Raw genomic sequence first — 22,018 nt, forward strand, 5'->3', positions numbered from 1 at the left:
TACTATTTATTATCATGTACCAAATACTAGCAATGCAATTAGCATTTCATATGTTTTATGTCATTTATAATCCAAAATAAAAGGAAAGTTGTCAGTGTGAATTTTTTTTCCGATAAGACAATTGAGAATTAAATAAGTTACATAAGTCACTCAAGGTCAAAATTCTGTCTAACTCAACTCCACACTCCTAACCACAAGACTAAGTTTGGAAGATCCTCTGGGGCTAGAACTACCCTCTTCCTGTTCACCTACCCTTATAGATTGCTGTACTCATTGTTGTGAATATGCAGAGATCCTTATTATATTTTAATCATGAGCCTGAGAGATTAAGTTTGTGAGTTCCCTCTGTCCAACACTTGGCATTAATGACACACATAATCAAAGCTAAAAATCTACTGATAACAACAGAATGAATAGAAGAATAGGGCAAAGTATCTGATAATGTATTTTAAAAAAATTATTTATTTGAGAGAGAGAGAGAACAGGGGTAGGACAGAGGGAGATAGAGAGAGAGAATCTCAAGCAGACTCCCTGCTGAACATGGTGCCCAAGGTAGGACTAGATCCTACAACCCTGAGATTGTGACCTGAGTTGAAACCAAGTCAGACAGGTTAACTGACTGAGCTATCTAGGCACCCTGATAATGTATATTTTTAATATGATTCCATATTTCTAAGTTCTTTGACTCTTATTTTGTCTTTAGATTGTTATTTGCTGTATTTATTATTTACTGTTACCTGATCTAAATTAAAATATAGTCTTATTGAAAGTGGTAGCTATATCTTATTTATTCCTCCTAGCACATTTGGCACATTAATAAAAACAAAATTAAATGGAAAAATCTATACTTTACTTATAACTAGATGTACTGCAGAAAACAGGGAAAGCATAGTATAAATAAGAAATCGGAACAAGATCCCAAATAAATGCCAAAAATATCAAATACCCTATCTTGTTTTCTATATGGTTTATTATATATTATCCATAAGTACTACAAATTTGTTTGAGTCATGAAAATACTTGGAAGGAAATGATAATGCTGTTGATAAAAATAAAAATTGTATAATTAAGTAATCAAAGTCAATATTATTTTTGTAGAAATGTATCAAAAAACTAATAGGTAATAATGTCAGGAACATAGAAGTTAGCAAGAATATTCTGGTGGGTTTTTAATAATCTAATTACTTACTTGCAGAAGTTACTTAATTTTTCCAACGATTCTTTTAAGAAATTAGATAATTCTTTAAAATATCATATTTTTAAGAATCAACTGAGATGGCATTCATGAAATCAAGTAATAAAACCATAAAATATTATATAAATGTACAATTATATTTTATAAATCTCAAGCAATTACAGGCAATGTTAATGTTTAGCTGATAGTTTTCAACTAAGGAGTAGCCTAATAAAAGCAGAATTGAAGGAAGATGAATGGCACATGGAATGAAAGATGAAGTGATAAGGGTCAGGACTAAACAGCAAGAATAGAAGAAATTTAAAGAAGCAATGAGAGCCAAATGAAAAAGCCACACACTGTGATCCCAACTACATGACATTCTGGAAAAGGCAAAATTACAGAGATAGAAAAAAAAAAATTAGTGGTTGCTAGCATTTAGGGGACAGGACAGGATGAATATGGCAGAGCATGGAAGATTTTTATGGCAATACAACTAATCTGACGAGTACTACAATGGTGGATACCTGTAATCATACATTTGTCAAAACTACAAATGTACAAAACCCAAAATGAACCCTACTGTACACAGTGGAATCTGGGTGATGGTGAAACGTCAATGTAGGTAACAAATGTACCACTCTGATGGGGGATTTTGGTAGTGAAGAAAGTGATGTATTTGTGGAGACAGGGTGTATTTGAGAATCCTCTGTATTTTCTATGCCTTTTTACTATGAACCTAAAACTTCTCTTAAAAATAAAGTTTATTAATTAAGAAAGAGATAGGCATTGTGAGAGATAATATGAAGGAATCTGAGACTCAGATTCTCATCTATCAGAAATAAATAATCAATGTCACAAGTACTTTGGTAGTAGTACTCTGAAGTAAGATCTGAAGATCTTGGTGCCAGGTCTGCCACTACTGCATTAAAGTGGGTATCAGTCTCTATGACTTGTCCCTCATATCTGTTCTGGGGCCATTATTCCCTAGCACCTAGCCTGGCACATAGGAGGTACTCAATAGATATTTAGGGAATGAATCAAAGAATGAATTTAGTGAGTAAATGAATGGACCATACTTCCCTTATAGGATTATTGTATCTAATAAGATAATGTATCATAAGTGCCATATAAGCTACAAAGAAATAGATATACGAGAACATTGTTAACAATTGGAAGTTCAATTTAGCCTTCTTCTAAAAGTTCCAGCAAAGCTATTCAACAATTAAATGGATTACTTTCAAAATAGTGAATTCTCTGTCCTTAAAGTGGTTAAATATTGAAGTTGAATGATCTTCTATCAGATAAGCAATAAAACCAATTCTTGCTGTGAGCATAAGATATGGGAGACAACTTAAGATGCCATAATTTTTTTATGAATGATAGCCGACATTTATTGTTTATTGAGTGTCAGGCACAGTGCTAATTACTGTACATTCCCTCACAATCCTCTGAGATACATGAGACTAGTAACACCCACAAAACAGAGGCTCAGAGAAGTTAAAGAACTTGTCTGCTTCCCGGGTAGGAAGTAACTACGGAAAGACTTGAACCTAGATTCATCTAGTTCCTGGGCCTTTGCTTGAAAATCTGTATCACTACATTACACCATTACACTGCCTTAAAAAAGCATCAGTAGCTCCTTGACTCATTACTGTGGCCATCGCTAACTCTTGAATCTTTTTCTAATTTATCTGTTAGAAGACTGTTAGTAGCTGCTTGGTGATTTAAGTCTATTTTATCAGTCTTAGCAAGTCAAAAGTAACATTTCTGATTTCATTAATTCCCCTACTACAAAATGATATATGATACAGGAAAAAAAAGCAAAAATTTATAACATCATTCTTTTTTAGTAGCAAAAAATAACTTTTTTAATACAGTGTCACTGAGAATTCATATTTAAGCAACATCACTGAAGACTGAAACCAGTTAGAAGATCAGGTTTCATCTGACCAGACATTATTAAAAACTTTATAATAACAATATTTTAGGAGATGATTGCTGACCTGGGCATATGAAAATGTTCCAAGCAAACATCTAATTACCAATCCTAAATTTTAAAGATGCATATTCCTCTAAAATGTACTATCATTTAAGTAATTGGATCTGTATTCACAATTCAGATTATTCTCATAAAAAAAAATACATTTTTTCCATGGTAGTTAAACTGTCTGACCAATCTACTTAAATGTGTCTAATACCATAAATATTTATCACAGTTGTCTTCACCCAGTGCACCCCACTCACACTGGCCTCTTTAGGCACCAACTCATTTTGGTGTCAGGGCCTTTGAGCCTATTATTCCCTCTGACAGATTCTGCTTGGCTGTCCTCCTCTCATCACTTAGATCTTAGCTTAATGTCATTCTATAAAAAGATCTCCCCAGCTTTCCTAGGTAAGAAAATAGGGCACTGTGCCTAGCTTATAGTAGGCACTGCACAAATGATAGCTATTATTACTTTTAATGTTAAATAACAAATTCCAACTGAATGCTTTTTATTAGCCTCAACACAGTGAAAAGCATTTTATACATTTTTAATTCTTACTACTACCAAATAACTATCATCGTCTCCCATTTTCAAATGAATTTTTCAGAAAGATTAAATTGCTTAGCCAAAGTCACTGAGGCCATAAGTGGCAGAGCATTTGTCTAAAATAAAAATTTAAAAAAAAACCTAAAGCTGTATTTTTTTTTACAACATATACATTTTGATTAAAAGAAACCAAATGCACAAATGATGCAGTTATATTGGACTTACATCTGAAAAATTAAGATGGTTGGGTAACATACTTTTTCTGATTGGATTACTCTGATAATAGCTTCACACTTCTCTAATTTATGGCATTTGCTTATATTCCAAACACAACTGAATTCAACTGAAAATTTAAGTTATGCTTGATTTCTTTATATTTGCTAGTCAGTACTGATGTAAAATTCCTCTAATACTTAGAGATATTTCCTACTACTCAAATTAGCTCTTGAGAGATTGTTTCACATAGGTGAAAAAAAGAATCAGTGAGTATCAAAAGGACACTAAGCAATGCTTTGTATTATCGTATGTCATCCCCAGAAGATGATAGTGACCTACATGTCTATGGCTGGGTGGAAATCAGAAGCTGAAAACTGGGAACTTATCTTATTCTGAGGCAGATCTTGGTGAGAAAGAAACTTCAAGCAGCCTCCAGAAAAAGGAATGCAGACAGATTTTCTGGGTTCACGGTAAGATAGGAAAAAAAAATGGGATGCAACTTGAGACTGAGAAAAAACCTTGGAGTTATGGGTAAATAAGTGAGAAATGTCTTAAAAATCTAGTCCACATTGTTTATTTTATTTTTTTAAGATTTTATTTATTTATTCATGAGAGACACACAGAGAGAGGCAGAGACATGGGCAGAGAGAGAAGCAGGCTCCATGCGGGAAGCCCAATGTCGGACTTGATCCCAGGGCCCCAGGGTCATGCCCTGGGCCGAAGGGAGGCTCTCAACCACTGAGCCACCCAGGTATCCCACACATTGTTTATTTTAAAGATGAAGGAAAGGAGGCATAGAATTAAAATAAAGGTCAATTAACAAGTATCAGAATGGGGTTTTGTACTGACTTCCCAATACACTTTAGCTTACTCTGCATTGCCATCATAAAAATCAATGAACTGGTGTTGATTTGATTCTAATCAGAAAATAACTTGAGCTAAATAGTGGAAGACCTGCTCTCCAGGAGAGAACTAAGACAAAAAATAATAAAATGCATTATTTTAATATTAATAAGCTTGGCTGCAGTCAAGATTTCTAATTAGGTCAGCATAAATTAAAATTGACAAAAAACTAGCCCAGGTGGGGATATCAAAAATTCATAATTTTGCTCTGGATGCTATCTCTGTGACCTTGGAGGTGTCAGAAGAGCAATAATTTATCCCCAGTTCCCACGAAATCTAGGTATTTATACAAGCAACAGATTGAAAAGAAAATGCAAAAACTCACAGAAATTTAAGCAGTAAAAAATTTTTCAACTCTTTATAAATACCTGCCCTTCTCCTTTATAGTCCACATTAAGAAATACTGATGGATTCCATGTCCAGGTTAATGTGAAATGACAGATGATTCAATTCAGAACACTGTGGAAAGCTACTGGGTAAATGATTCAATGACACATCAACTATGTTGTTGTTGTTGTTGTTTCAGCTATGTTTTTACTTAAAAAATTCTCTGTTTGTGTCTGTATCCAATGCCACAGCACTTTTCAGTTTTAGAAACATCTAACTGGGAAAGTTTAGAATCCAGTTCGCAGTCACTCCAAAAGCATTTACCTAGCTTTATTGTGTTTGATTTTAATTTCTCTTTATTTGTAAAATCAATTTCTCATTAGTGCTAAACCAAATGTTTCCAGAGGAAAATGAAGAAATGCATTTAGTTGACACAGGTTTTTTTTTTTTTTTTTTTTTTTGACACAGGTTTTTACCAAACAACTATTCAAGAACTTATAAAGAAGGAATAACTTTAATATAAAATAGGGAGAAATGTTATAAATACATACAAGTTTATGTCTGGTTAGTAAATAGTGCTTTTCAAAGTATGGTTCAAAGGAAGAATATCCATTAAGTTTTTACTAGCTTAATATTTCTAATAAGGAAAAACTGACACATTCATGCTAATAGACACACAATAACACCATAAAATGTAACCTTAAACCAGTGAAAATAATAAAAAATATTTTAAGAGTGAAAATAAAGACACGAATTTCAATCCTATCAATGAAATTAACTCAAAATCCCTTCTACAATTTGACTCTTTGCCTCTCTCCTATGGTTAAATAGAGCTGTCATCATGGACCTTCATGAAAAAAAAGTGGTCTGATAAGTTAATTTACTTTAAAATGTGGTCATGAATCAGACATTCTGATGAGGCACTTAAATGCCATTTAACCATTTGTTGGCTTGTTGTGTTATTATGATGCTGAGTTCCTTCCTTGAGCAAAAACTTTTATAGCATAATATGCTGAGATCTGGGGTATGGAAAATGTTCTAGAGGTATAAGAAGAAGGGGATTCATGATGGATGGGTAGAAAACTACTAACTGAACATCATGCCAATGGAATCTGAGCAATAACAACAACAAAAAGTTAGAGGATGATAAGTAATTTACCAAACAGATAGGAGACTGGGAAACAGGAAAGGTCTCATCCATATAGAGGAAAACTATTTGCGAAGACCTCACTAAACATAAATTCTTCAGAGAATGACAACTACTTCATTACAAATGCGAGTTAGGATGGGTGTAGATGTGAGAAAGCAGCTAGAAGTCTGAGATGAGTTGAGAAAAGCAGAAAGAAATTAAGATTATGAAAGAAGTCATTTGTCATGCTAGAGAGTTTGGATTTTATCCTGGATGCAGTATGGAGACATGGATGTGCGTTAAGTCAGTTGGCAATATTATCATGTAACACATTGTGAAGGCAGTGGGATTGCTATGTAAGAAGTAGCCTGTTACTGATAGCAGAGGTAGCAGAATTACAGTAATAGAGATGAATTCTGATGAGAGATGCTCAAAGGTTGTGATAGTAAGAGAAAATGGTAATGATATATTAAGCTTGGGCCCAAAGATGAAAACAAAGCTACATTGGGCACCGAGTATTCTGGGGGTTTGTCTTTTGCTTTTTTAAAAGATTTTATTTATTTCTTTCAAAGAGAGAGAGAGAGAACATGGGAAAGGGCAGAGAGAGGGAGGAGCAGAACTCAGCTGAACAGGGAGCCCAACTCAGGGCTCCACCCTAGGACCCTGAGATCATGACCTAAGCTGAAAGCAGCTGCTTAATTAACTGAGCCACCCAGGTGCCCGAGGTACTCAATATTCTGAAGAGACTCTTAAAAAATTGGGAACAGGCAAGAACCACCAGAGAAAAGGTGGTGGAGGGCACCCATCCTGGGGTAGAGACCAAAGAGCTGCAGCAACAATTCCAGGCCAGGGATCCCACCAGGGATAGGAGTATTGTACTGAGCCAGGTGGTAGAGGGGGAACAGGGAGATGAAGTAGAAGATTGAGGCTAAAAAAAAAAAAAAAAAAAAAGAAGATTGAGGCTAGCAGAGGATAAGTCAGTTGGATAAGTAAGGGACACTGTGTCCCTTTCAGCTTCTCCCCCCTATGCAAACACACAGAGGAGAAAAAGAACTAGAAAGAAGGAGGAGAGAAATGTGAAGAGAAATGATTCTCCATTCTCTTGCAGCTGCAGGGCCTTGAGTCTAAGTCATTTGTCAGTGCTAAAGAGGAAAAGAACAGGAACTTAGAAATAAATTTTATCTTTATAACAACAGAAAAATTATTTAAAAGCTATGATAGCTTAACTTTTTCAAAAATGATCCTGGGGCAATGGACATCCTGAGGCAAAAACAAAAACAAAATACAACAATAAATAAATAATAATAAGTTAGATTCATACCAATAGAAGGGGATGCAAGATGGTAAAGTAGGAAGACCCTATTCTCACCCCATCCCATATTTACAACTATATATCTTTCACATGAGTCAATAAACCAGAGAGCAATCCAAAGAGTAGCAGAACAAACTCCACAACAAAATGTAGAGAAGAAGATATATCTGAGATGTCCAGAAGGGCAGAAATGGTAGTTGGGAGCTGCCCACAGGAGGGAGGGAGCTCTAGTTGTGGAGAGGGGTTCCTGCCACCCTAGCATAAAGGCAGAGCAATCTGCAGGAGGTGGAACTACACAGGCACTTGCTACCTAACCTGGTAGCAGTGGGCCCTGCCCACAAGTTCTCCTGAGGGGTCATTCTCTCTGAGCCTGCTGGCCAAGTCTCTGGGCTCAGCTCAAATTTTGTTATGACTGCATGTGCCCTATCCAGCCACTGCCTCCTGGTTTCATGTACCAGGTGGCCACCGAACTTCAGGATATCTAGCCTAGGACTAAGGATCAGTGCAAATCTTGCTATTGCCTCATGTGCCTTGCCCAGGCATCATGCACACAGACACAGTATGCTGCACCCAGCCACTCAGCACAGAGATGCCACATGCTCCTGGCAACTGCCCCTGCTGTGTGCTGCACTCCCAACTGCCAATGCATTTTAGGGAATAGGCCTAGGACTAACAGCTTAGTTGCACTAACAGAGCATGCCATACCCAGCAACCTCCCCGCTCAGGGAGCAACCTCTGCATGCACAGACACTGTTTGCCACATGTAGTTGCCAGGCCCCCCCTTGCCACAACCTCAGCCATGCATATTTCTGTCTGGCTGCTGCCACTCATGCACATTGTGCCTGTCGCCTCCATCATGCTTCAGGGAATCTGGCCTAGGACTAATGACTTGGTTCAAAAGTTGCTAACACTGTCACCCTACTCCAGAGCCCTCCTACGATCATGTCCCCTCAGAGTCATCCTGCTTAGGTCTCACTAAAACCACAGAGAGCAAGCACAGCACACAACAGGCAGAGATTCGGTGCAGAAGTCTGGACTGAAAGTGAATGCTACTCAAACACAGGTTACAGGCAGAACACATAGGAGACTCCTCTAAGTGACAGGCCTGGTGGACAGGAAACACTGCACTCCAGGCACTTCAGGACCTCTACCTCATAAAGCCACTATTTTAAAGGCAGAGGATGCAGGTGACTTTCTTTACACACACACACACAGAGAAGTGGGTAATTTGAAGAGACAGAGGAATTTATCTGAAATGACAGAACATGATGAATCATAGCAGGAGATTTAAGCAAAACAGAAATAAAAGAGTATGCCTGATGGACAGTAAAAAGTAATGATCATAAAGATATTCACTGAGAAGAGAGTGGAGCACATCAGTGAGACCCTTAACAAGGTGATAAAAATTAACATATCAGAGATGAAGAACTCAATAAATTACATTTAAAATATAATAGATGGAATAAACAGTAGGCTGCAAGAAGCAGAAAAATGTATCAGTGACCTGGTGGATAGAGCAATATAGAAGGCAATCAAGCTGAACAGATGAGATATCCACATCCACGAGGCACAGAGAACCCCCAACAAAATCAACAAAAGCAGATCCACACCACAACTTATTGAAATGAAAGTAAAATGGAAAAATGGGGGAAAATGAAAAATGCCAAAATGTAGTGAAAACGAAAAAAAATTAATAGCAGGAAGACAAAAGAAAAAATTACATACAGAGGAAACCTCATAAAAATCAGTGGATTTTTCAGCAGAAACTTTGCAACCCAGAAGACTGTGGCATGCTATCTTCAAAGGGATGAATGGGAAAAATCTAAAGCCAAGAACACTCTATCCAGCAAGGCAATCATTCAGAATTGAAGGAGTGATAATATTTCCCAAAGAAACAAAAGCTAAAGGAATTCATGATCACCAAATCAGCCCTGCAAGAAATATTAAAGAGGACTCTTTGAGCACAAAGGAAAAACCAAAATATAATACAGAAGTAGGAAAGAGAAGAGTAGTAAAAAATGAATGTTCCTATAAAAAAAAAAAAACGACACACAGTCAAGGAACTCACAAAATGAAAGGATGTAAAATATGACACTATATACCTAAAAGGCAAGGAGAAGAATAAAGAATGGGCTTAAATTTAACAGACCATCAAATTAACATAGATTATTGTATGCAGAAGATGTTATATGCAAACCTAATGGTGACCACAAATCAAAAACCATTAATAGATATACAAATAAAGAGGAAAAGAATTCAAATATATCATTAAAGAAAATCATGACATAGAGGAATAGAAGAAATGGTCAAAGAAAAACTAAAAACAACCACAATACAAGTAACAAAATGACAATATACACATATTAATCAATAATCTCTTTGAATATAAATAGATTAAATGCTCCAATCAAATGACACGGATGAAAAAACAAGACTCATCTGCATGTTGAATAAAAGATACTCATTTTAGACCTAAAGACACCTGCAGATTGAAAGTAAAGGAATGAAGATACATCTATCATGCAAATAGATGTCAAAAGAGAGCTAGAGTAGCAATACTTATATTACACAAAGTAGAGTTTAAAACAGTCTGTAGCAAGAGTCAAAGAAGGACACTATACAATAATAAATGGTACAATCCAACAAGAAAATACAACAATTATAAATATTTATGTACCAAACGTGGAACACATGAGTAGATAGAACAGTTAATAACAAACATAAAACAACTAATCGATAGTAATACACTACTAGTAGGATATTTTAACACCCCACTTACAGATTATCCAACCAAAAAATTAACATGAAAACAATGGCTTTGAATGATATATTTACCATGGATTTAATAGACATATTAGAACAGTCCATCCTAAAACAGCAGCAAACACATTCTTTTCAGGGGCACATGGAACCTTCTCCAGAATAAATATTAAGCCACACATCAGGCCACAAAGCAAGTCTCAACAAATTCAAAAAGATCAGAGTCATACTGTGTGTCTTTTCTGACCACAACACTTAGAAATAAACCACAAGAAAAAATCGGAAAGGCTACAAAAACATGGAGGCTAAATAGCATGCTACTAAGCAATAAATGGGTTAAGCAAAAAATATAAGAAGAAATAAAAAAATAACGGGGGGTTGGGCACGACGGCAGCGAAGTAGGGCCCTCAACTCACCCGGTACCCCCCAACTCACCTGGATACCTTTCACATCGTCCTGAAAACCTATGAATTCGACCCGAGATTCAAAGAGAGAACAGCTGGGGAGCACAGCCGGACGCTGCTGAGAGAAGGGCGTCCACCTCTAGCCAGGCTGGAGGGCGGCAAGGAGAAAAGGATCCAGTGGGGAGGGGCCGCGGGAGCTGCGCTGGGCCCCGGGCTGGGAGCTCCAGGACAGCGAGCCCTGCCCCGCAGAGGCAGGAACCGTAAAATCCACCCTGGGTCCCTGCGGATGGGAAGGCCGACAGGGGCCGGCGGGGAAGCCTCGGGTGCCCTGGGGTCACGGCCGGGGCCAGCCCCAGCGAGGGCCTGGAGCGGCAGGGCCCGGGAGACGCGGCTCGGTCAGGCGGGGGCTCCGCGCAGGGGTCTCCACGCCGCGCCCCGGGAGCCCGATCCCGGCAGCCCAGGCCCAGACCCCAGGGCGCCGAGAGGACGACGCTGCAGACCCTGCGCCCCCGGGACAGGCGGAGGAGCGGAGAGCGCAGGACACTGAGGACGCTCCTGCCGCCGGGCGCCCCGGGCTGTGCAGGTCAGCGTCCCCCGCCCGGGAGCATCTAGGCCAGGGCGCCCTGGGAGACTGCGGGTGGTTACTGGGGGAGCTGACTCCAGAGCTGGACAGGTGGCCGGCACCACCGGTGTTGTTCCTCCTTGTGTCACCATGTCCCTGGGAGGGTCGGGGCCCCAGGGTACAGAGGCCTCAGTGGGTCAACGGCTCCTACTAAACCTGGCACCCGGCAGGGGGCGGGGCATCTCCCCAGGTGCTCACACCTGAGCATCAGCACAGCAGGTCCCTCCCCCAGAAGACCAGCTCGAAGGACAGGGGAAGAGCAAGTTCTTGACCCAGTGGTGCTGGAAAGCTCCAGCGGAAGTTGAGGGATCTACAGTATATACAACTAGAGGATACGCCTCCTATTTTCCCCTTTTCCCAATACAACTCGTTTTTATATCAGACCGAAAATTTCCAATATTTTTCTCCTTTCCCACCTTAACTACAATAGTTTACCACCTCTTCATTTTTAAGTTTCTTCCTTTTTGACTTCCATATTTCTACAATAACAGGTCCTAGATATGTTTTCCACTTCTAGATTCCCTTCAACATACTCAATTTAATTTGGGGATATATACAAGATATGGGTTTTTATTTTCTGTGTGTGTGTGTGTGTGTGTGTGTGTGTTTTCTCTGCCTCATTTTCTTCTACAATGGCAGAAGTTAAAACCTTCTAAAACGTGACCAGCATGCACCCAGAACCAAGTGATATACCATGCTGGTTCATTCTCTGAGATTATATTCTCTCTTCATTCCCATTCTTCCCCCTCTTTTACCTCATTTATGTTTTGGTGGTCAATGTTGGGGCCTTCTACAAGTATTTCTGGTTTATATAAATTTGGGACTGAGCACCTTCTAACATACAGACCTTAATAAACTCAGAATCAAGAGGATCACTCTCTAGAACCCCTCAAATAGACCACATTCTCCCTCCACTACAAATTCCACTCCACCACAATCTCCCTGTCCCTACCTTTTTTTCTTCTCTCTTTTTTTTCTTTTCCTTTTATTTTTTTCTCTTCTTTTTTTCTCTCTTTTTTCTTCTGCTTTCAGATTTTTGGCCTTTTAATTTTTAACACTTTGTTTTAAAATTTGTTTTTCACTTTAGGGGTCCTTTTATTTTATTTTGTTCTGATCTTCCTTTTCACTTTCTGATCTCTGACCTCATCATAATCAACCAGGGTGAAACTTATTTAGGTCATGGTTAATATTCTTGATGCAGCCTTCTCATACAACCACTATGAGCAAAATGACTAGCAAGAAGAACTCACCACAAAAGAAAGAATCAGAAACAGTACTCTCTGCCACAAAGTTACAGAATTTGGATTACAATTCAATGTCAGAAAGCCAATTCAGAAGCAGTTATAAAGCCACCAGTAGGTGGCTCTGGAAAAAAAGCATAAAGGAATCAAGAGACTTTATGACTGCAGAATTTAAATCTTACCAGGCTAGGGGATCCCTGGGTGGCGCAGCGGTTTGGCGCCTGCCTTTGGCCCAGAGCGCGATCCTGGAGACCCGGGATCGAATCCCACATCAGGCTCCCGGTGCATGGAGCCTGCTTCTCCCTCCGCCTGTGTCTCTGCCTCTCTCTCTCTCTCTCACTGTGTGCCTATCATAAATAAATAAAAATTAAAAAAAAAATTTTAAATCTTACCAGGCTGATTTAAAAATCATTTAAATGAGATGCAATCCAAACTGGATGTCCTAATGATTACGGTTAATGACCTGTAAGAAAGAGTAAGCACTATGGAAGACAAGTTGATGGCAAGGAAGGAAGCTGAGGAAAAAAGAGAAAAACAATTAAGAGACCATGAGGAAAGGCTAAGAGAAAAGAATGATAGCCTGAGAAGGAAGAATCTACATATAATTGGGATTCCAGAAAACACCAAGAGGGACAGAGTGACAGAAAGTATATTTGAACAAATCATAACTGAGAACTTCCCTAATATGGAGAGGGAAACAGGCATTCAGATCCAGGATATAGAGAGATTCCCCCCCACCCCAAATCAATAAAAAACATTCAACACCTCGACATTCAATAGTGAAACTTGCAAATTCCAAAGATAAAGAGAAAATCCTTAAAACAGCAAGAAACGAGATTCTTAACTTATATGGAGAGAAATATTAGATTAACAGCAAACCTCTCCACAGAGACCTGGCAGGCCAGAAAGGGCTGGCAGGATATATTCAGGGGACTAAATGAGAAGAACATGCAGCCAAGAATACTCTATCCAGCAAAGCTCTCATTCAGAATAGAAGGGGAGATAAAGAGCTTCCAAGATAGGCAGAAACTGAAAGAATATGTGACCACCAAACCAGCTCTGCAGGAAATATTAAGGGGGACTCTGTAAAAGAAAGAGGAAGCCCAAAGAAATAATCCACAAAAACAGGGACTGAGTAGGTATTACGATGACACTAAATTCATCTCTTTGAATAGTAACTGACCATGAATGTGCTAAATGATCCCATCAAAAGATGCAGAGCTTCAGACTGGATAAAAAAGCAAGACCCATCTATTTACTGTCTACAAGAGACTCATTTTAGACCAAAGGACACCTCCAGCCTGAAAATGAAAGGATGCCATTTTCAGGCAATGCTTCGAGGAATGTAAAGTGTCATATAACTGCTTGGAAACAGTACAGAATCTCCTTTAAAAATTAAACATTAAACATAAAGCATAAAGCAGATGATCCAGTGATTAGTCCTAAGTACCTACCCAAAAGAAATAAAAGCAAGATAATCAAAAACACTTGCTACCCAAATGTTGATAGCAGCCTTATCTATAATAGCTCCAAGCTAAAAATGGCCCAAACATTCACCAGAGGTGAATGGATAAATAAATAGTGGTTTATACAATACAATACTATTCAGTAATAAAAATGATTAGATTATTGGTCATCACAACAGCACACATAATCTCAATTTTATCTTAACTGAATAATGCTGAGTGTAATAAGATAAACAAAAAGGAATATATGATGTTATGATTTCATGTATATAAAATTAGGTAAAAGTTCAGACTTACTAAAGGGACAGAAAGCAAATCAATAGTTGCCTGGTGATAGTAGGTGTATGATAAGAAGAGGTTAGAGGGAGAGCATACAAAAGATCACAGAGATACTTTGGGGTGATGTATGTGTTGACTATCTTGATTGTGGTAATGGTTTTGTTTCTGCATCCATTTATGAGAACTTTTCAAAGTATGTATTTTGAACATGTGAGCTTATGATATGACTACCCACCACAATAAAGCCGTTTTTTTTTTTTTTTTTTTAATGGCAGCTTCCCATTTCCCTTAAAATAAAGACCAAATGTTTCCCATACTATACCAAATTCTATATGATCTTTCCTCCATCTACTTCTCCAGTTTCACTTTGGGCCATTTCCACCCCATTTTATATGCTTCCATCATAATTAACCATTTGGTTCTTCAAGGGTGTAGTTTTTCTCACCTCAAGGCCTTTGCAAATACTATTCCTTTTCCTTTCCCCACACTTAACTCCTACTTAACTTCCTGTCATCCTCCAGTTCTCAGCTCAAATATTTGTCCCAAGAAAAGACTTACTGAACACCCTAAACTACTTGAGTTTTACAACTCTCTACTTTTTCCTTTTTAAAATTTGTCACAAATTTTGTTTTTGAGTACATTTTCAATTAATGGCTATCAACATGACTAAAGCACAATAATTTACATATATCATTTAGTTAATACTTTTGAAGAAAGATATAATTACAACATTTCATATATAAGGAAAGAGATTAAATGCTTGAAATCATACACATAGGGACGACTGGTTGCTCAGTGGCTGAGCATCTGTCTTTGGCTCAGGTTGTGATCCCAGGGTCCTGCTTCTCCCTCTGCCTGTGTCTCTGCCTCTCTCTGTGTGTTTTTCATGAATAAATAAATAAAACTTATTTTTAAAAAATCACACACATACTAGCCAATGGCAGGAATTTGAGCTCTACCCTCTCTGACTTTAAAGCATATCATTTGAATTAATGATTAATGATTCTACAATAATATATGATATGATACCAAAAATAAATATAATCTGGGAGTCAGCATGATCTCTAAAATTAAAGCAGGTATTAAGTAGGTATTAAAGTAGGTAGATACTACCTACTGGTAGTATCTGAGTATCTGCAGGCAAGCAGTATACTTGGAATAACCTAACTAACTTGTGAGGTATCTTGATAGGTAAGCCAAAAATGGAAATAGAAGTTCCAGAAAATGGCCTTGAAATTTGGAAATCAAAATGGCATCAAGAAGTTAGCAATAAATCCTTGTAAAATAGGGTTAAGCATGGTGCTATCCTAAATAGACTGTGGTATTGGGCAGATTAACACAGCAGAGATCCAGTATTTTGGTGCAAAATGGAAACCAAGACCTTTGGAGGGCTAGGCAGAAACTCGTGGAGAAGTTTAGAGATAGGAATATAGTAAGCATGACTTAGTACCTAATCTAGAATGCTGGTTTGCATTTCATCTCTTCCTACCCCCAACAGACCTTTACCTCACCAGTGCCTTACCATTCTACTTCAATTTCAAGGACTTCTCAACAGAATTAATCCCCAAATTTGAAAACTTCAAATTTAAGAGTCACATGCTAATAGAAGAGTTTTTTAAGGGCCCAAAACATGCTAGAAGTTTATTTAAGAGTTGTTATTATAAATGGCTTTGAACTAGTAACATTGAAAATGCGGCATTCTTAGCAGAAAAAAAGATCTAGATTTTTAAAAAGATTTTTTTTTTACACATTGGGCAAGTATGTTATTTTTACTAAACAGCATAATTTCTCACTACCTCCATGGTTCAGTATAAAAAAAAAGTCATTGTCCATTAAGACTTTAAAGAATTAGCATGAGGATTAAACTCTAGATTTATTTACCTTCTTACTTTACAAGCACTAGGTAAAGGAATCTAACAAGTTGCCAAAGAACACAATCCTGAGCCTTAACCACAAAAGTTGATGAAGCACCTTTGATCAGACGCCTCCACCCTGAAACAAATCTGTGTCCAGAAGAATGTTAATATACTATTAAAGATTAAATATTTACATCATTCTAGAGCATGTTAATGTTAATTACATGTTGATGTAATGAGCATGTTAATTACAGTGCTATAATTTCTCCTTTTAAGAAAAAATAAATTGAGTTTCTTTGCCGTGTTCTGAAAGGAAATGAGATTATTTTTAAATAACTAGTGGTTTGCTTATTTTTTCCCCATATTTTTAAATTCCAACAAAGCTTTACTTTGCAAAAGGTCCTTCAGTACAAATTCAGTGTCTCTGTTTTGATCTCTTTGTAAAAGAACTCTGTTCATCCATTCTTTTCACCTGAGAATGTAAAATCAAGCTAAAAAAGTCCTCATCTGGTACTGTTGGTCCCTTTGTAGTGGCAGGTGGTGAAGCACATCTTTGATCATCTAATCTGGACCCTTGACATTTTACAAGGATGTCAAAGAAGTCTTCATCAGGCTCTTTGTTGTCATTAGTCATCAGGTGGCCAAGTACAGACTTATTGTTGCTTTGTGTCAGACGAAGACCTGGCAAATTACTGAAACTGGCCCTTTGGTCATCGAGACGGCGACTCTGTGAGCTGGCAAGGTCTAAAAACTCATCTATGTTCGGGGACACCATGAAAACAGATGATGTTTTAAGCATCACTCTAGGGGGAGTGGAAGACGCTGCAGTTGAAGCTGGCCCACAGCTCTGTTCTTGTAAGCAGCACCTCTGATCATTCATCCGATTGTTCTGAAATTGGCTTACCAGGTCAAAGAACCCTTCATCTCCAATAGAATCTGTACTGACTTTCCTCTGAGAATTTGGAATTCGGTGATTCCAATTACTGGCATCTTGGAGAACTTTAGTGGAGGAATTAGTTTTGCATTTTTTTCCCCTTTAATCTGTTGACAAAGAGCAACTTTGCCTAAGAAGATAGATAAAGAGGTTGGAAATTGCAAGAAAATATTAATTCAATATTTAGTTTATCTAAATAATTATATTCATTATAGCCAGCCATTATAATGTAAGTCACATTCACTGTTTAATCTATTCTTTTTCTTTTCTACATTAAAAAAAATATATGAGCTCATCCAATAAAGATCCGTAATTTGAACCAGCAGAAAGGCTTTTGGTTAAAAGACACTGTTACTTGACAGATAAAAAACACCATAATATTCAAAATCCTTCATCCCCCAAGTGGCCCAAAGTACAGAGGTGTTCATAAACTATCTTTAAAAGGAGTATATGATATATTGGCTCCTGTCAGTGAGAAAGGACTTACCTTAAATCAGGAGCTGAAATACTGCCAATGTCTTTTTTTTTTTTCTTTGCCAATGTCTTAAGATACATTTATTTCTTTAAAGGAAGTGAATATTAAGCCACATTTCTTACCTGCTAGCTTAGAATTTATGCCAATCAATAAAATGCAGATATTTTTAAAATATTAGTAAAAATTATAATAATTTAGCTACATTTCAAAAAAGTATATAACTCAATAAAGTTATAATTATAATGAAAAAGCCTATTTGCTTACAAAAAGCATAATTTTTACTTTCAAATATATCCTGTGATAGTATGTGTACCTTTGGAATTTAAATGGAATACATTTATTTCATTTTTATACAAAATCAGCACTCTCTTAATAATAATCAGAATTTTGCATTGACCACGTTACATGGATTATATAACTTTAAAGGGCACTGTATTTTCCAAATGTCTGAAGTTAGTATCTCTCCTAGAAATCAATTAGTTTGGCTTGCTTCTAAGCTTGTCTTCCTTCTTATAAGTTGTAAAACAGTTTTGATGTATATTGAAAAGAGTATGATGTTTTTAAACTGGTATCTTTACTGATGACAATGTGTAAATATCAACTTATAAGCAGTGTCAGCAACCTAGAATCTAATCCAACTATAACAAGGCTCAACACTTTCAGCAACTCTGTTCTGGGTGATGGGAAAGATGGAATACATATTTTAAAATAACATGAAGGATGTTGACTAAACATATTTAACCCATATTCTTCTTTCATAAAAGGTATGATATTATCATATTACCATGGAATAAACTATTCTTTTCAGAACTAGAAAATCCAATTTTAGGATTTTAAGTTCAGTAGGACCACTGGTTCTTACCAAACACCTGTTACTCCTCCCCTAAAAGTCAGTACTCACTCTAATGGCATATCAAATAAAACCACAACAGCCACTTATTTTGTTTCAGGTTGCTTGAGGAGGTTGATGCATCGGTTTAAAAAAAAATGATTTCTATTTTAGGAATATAGAAGGGAGAAAAAGACACAAGTACTAATTAACTTTAAAATCCATATATTTCTGCGATGATGAATACACAGGATAATACGGTAATCCCAAATGTCAACCTAATTTTCACTGAACTTGGGTATCAAAAAACCCAAATGCAAACTCAGATACCATGTTTTTATATTTAAAAAGTGCTGTGCCAGCAGCCGAGGTACCAGGTATCAGGTCTTGTCTTCAAGCCCTTGCTTGTGGCACTGTAGAGAAGCCACCATAAATCATCTCTTGGCCGTATACAATTAATTTTATGTTCTGCACTTGTCCTTCTCTATGTCTCTATACAGTTTCTTTTTATATTTGATTTTTGAGGTCACTCTGGGTTTGACGTAAAATACTCAAGCTTCATATTAAAATATCACTGGGTGATATTATAGTATAAGTTTTAAACCAAATTCAAGGTCACATTTTCCCACAAGTTTTAAAATTAACTGTCAAAAAGTATCAAGAGAAAAATTACCGGTGACTCTCTAACCCTTTTAAATATGAGAAGTTATTAAGTGGGTTTATTGCACAATTTCTTGAAGGGTAAACCATTTCTACTGTCACTGCATATTTTCACAGTGATCTCTTTATCTTATTTATTATTACCATGGTGGTGGTTTCAGACGTCTTCAGAATTTTTTACCACTTAGCTGATCTGCAGTAAAAGAGGAAAAAACCTTTTTTAATAATTTTCAGAATAGCTAATCTTCCAGACGGAAGTCTACGGATCCTAAATGCTTCTAAATCAGATGAGGGAAAGTACGTTTGCCAAGGGGAAAATGTCTTTGGTTCTTCTGAAATCATAGCTTCAGTATCTGTAAAAGGTAAGAAAATGTGGCTAACTGTGTTAGAAACATAGTTTCATAGCTTTGTTAGAAAGTGAATAAATATGCATGTAAAATGTGTTTGCACGTCTGTGTGTGCATGATCCTATTGATAAGATACATTGCACACATAGAACTAAAACAGCCAAGCTGTCCCTTTTCATTATTTAGGAAACCATAAAGGATGGCATACCTTGTTGGTGGAAATTTAAATATTTTGCTTTGAACAAAGTATGTGAGGATATAAAGAAAGCATTCTGAAATTTTAATGTCTCAAAATTTAAAAGCATTCCAAAAGTATAAAAATATTTTTTCCTCCATCAAGATTAATTTTAGCATCAATCAGTAATATTCTTTTGTTAACTTTTGTTAACTGGGGATCTGGGGAAGAAGGAGGGCATGAATGTATGCTGTCAAGAGTGTGTATCAGATCAATGCTTGCATGAGCTGCTCTTTAGTGTTTGCATCAATGGAATTTTTTATGTGCTGTCATTTTTTAGTGTTATAAATATTGCCACTTAAATGTTTCTATTAGTTTTCTATTTCTGTCATGAACTAGATTTGGCCTATAAGGCATTTTTTGAGACTACATATTGTTTACTACTAAGAAAATCCCGTATGTTAGACAGAAAATCACATCAATTGACAAAGAAAGATTTTTCACAACTGAACTGTATTGTGAATCAACTTTTTCCATGTGGGCATGTATTATATAGTGAATCATATTTGGTTACAAAAACATAGAAATGTTGAGTTTTTTTCTTTAAAAATAAAAATGTCATTAAAATAGCCAGCACTCTGATATTTTAGAAAAGAAGCAAACATTAACGGAAGAAGAAAAAAAAAAAAAAAAAAAAAAAAAACATTAACGGAAGAAAAGAAGATAATTTAAAAGATGACTTCATTTATAGCATACATTACGGGAATCCATCTCTGTCTGCTAGTCCGTGTCTTATTGTACTAAACAATCATTGTCATATTAAGCAATGCTGGATTCACAGACATCTTTAAATAATAACTAAAAAGTTTTCTGTTAATCAAGAGTTAAATGAAATATTTAGTTACTCAGAACATTCCAATTCTCACAAAGTTAAACTACAATATGCTGTGATTATCTGTCTTCTCTGATGAAGCCAAAACTTAGAAAGCCACAAGGAATATCTGCTTCATCAGACTATTCTATTGCCAAAAACAGAGAATAAATAGAAAAATTAACCTGACTTTCAATCATTTGTTTCAGTCTTTTTGAGGTACCTATAATCAGGAATCTAATTAGGAAAAAATACTAAATCAAAATCCTATCTCTATCACCTCCCTATTTTATGAAAAAAAAAAAAGCCAATTATTTGGTCAATAGCTAAATAACCCTTAGATGTACAGCAGTATTAGCCTTTATTGTTTCAAAGCTGTCCCGACACAATAAAAATGTATCTATTTTTTAAAATTTAATTGAATCATTAAGTAATCAAGCACCCAAATTTTTTCTCAAAAAATTTTTCCCTTCAATAATTTGCCTTTATTTTTCTCTGGATCTCAACTAAAGCATCCACAATTTATCAAAAGTGATTATTTTATAATCAGCTAGCAGTGCTTTCTTTCTATTCATAAAATGGTTTTGTAGAGTATATAGCCAATATAAATCAGTATAATAACAGTATTATATTTTTATCTCTGTTAAAATAGTAATTTGAGGGCAGGTGCTTCCTATAACTTTTAAAGAAGTGAACTCACCTGAATTTTTCCTCCTTAGATATGGAACATTTTTTTATGATGAAAATCCTTTTATTTATATGTGTTGATCCTTGAAGGTAGACAGGGAGGCTATGGCTTCTCTTTTCTAATTTTCTCTCTTCAGGAATGCCAAATGCTGCTTATACTTATGTATTTTCTTATCTTTTTCATCCAAGTTTACTTCTTAATGGAATAGTAATTTTTAAATCATCAGTCCCCTGCACAAGCATAGTAAAATGTCCTAGCACACACAGAAAAGTAGTATTTCAAGTAATAATAGTTTACTTAAAGATGTGCATCTAGAGCAACTGCATTGCCTAGATTCCTTGCTTAAATTTTTCTCTTTTATTGAAAATATAAATACAGGGAAATACTATGTGTTGATTATGTTAATTAATGTATTTTTATTTCTATAGAACCTACAAGAATAGAACTTACTCCTAAAAGAACAGAGTTAACAGTGGGAGAAAGCATTGTCCTTAATTGCAAAGCAATTCATGATGCTAGTTTGGATATCACTTTCTACTGGACACTAAAAGGACAGCCTATTGATTTCGAGAAAGAAGGTGGACATTTTGAAAGCATCAGGGCCGTAAGTTAATACACTTTTATTTGTTGAGTACTAATGATTTTTTAAAATTTACACTTAAATGTAAATCTTTCTTATCTATGAAATGTTAAGGAAAAATAGGAAAAAAATCAATTTGATTCAATTATTTTCTTTCATTATTTTATGTTACATCAAGTTGAAATTATTTTTTTATTTTTTTATTTTTTGAAAGTATTTTTTAAAACCCAATAAGA

General features: G+C 36.3%; 1 protein-coding gene across 1 annotated transcript in view; it reads left to right on the forward strand.

The window, feature by feature from the left end:
- Window positions 1-22,018, forward strand: part of CNTN5 (contactin 5) — a 497,758-nt gene that overhangs the window by 328,498 nt on the left and 147,242 nt on the right. Inside the window, exons 12-13 of the mRNA XM_041729931.1 lie at window positions 19,356-19,483; window positions 21,631-21,806. Coding sequence (XP_041585865.1) covers window positions 19,356-19,483; window positions 21,631-21,806 — 304 coding nt within the window. The remainder of the gene's footprint in view (window positions 1-19,355; window positions 19,484-21,630; window positions 21,807-22,018) is intronic.

This window comes from Vulpes lagopus, chromosome 15 (assembly GCF_018345385.1).
Source record: "Vulpes lagopus strain Blue_001 chromosome 15, ASM1834538v1, whole genome shotgun sequence".
NCBI classification, from domain to species: Eukaryota; Metazoa; Chordata; class Mammalia; order Carnivora; family Canidae; genus Vulpes; species Vulpes lagopus.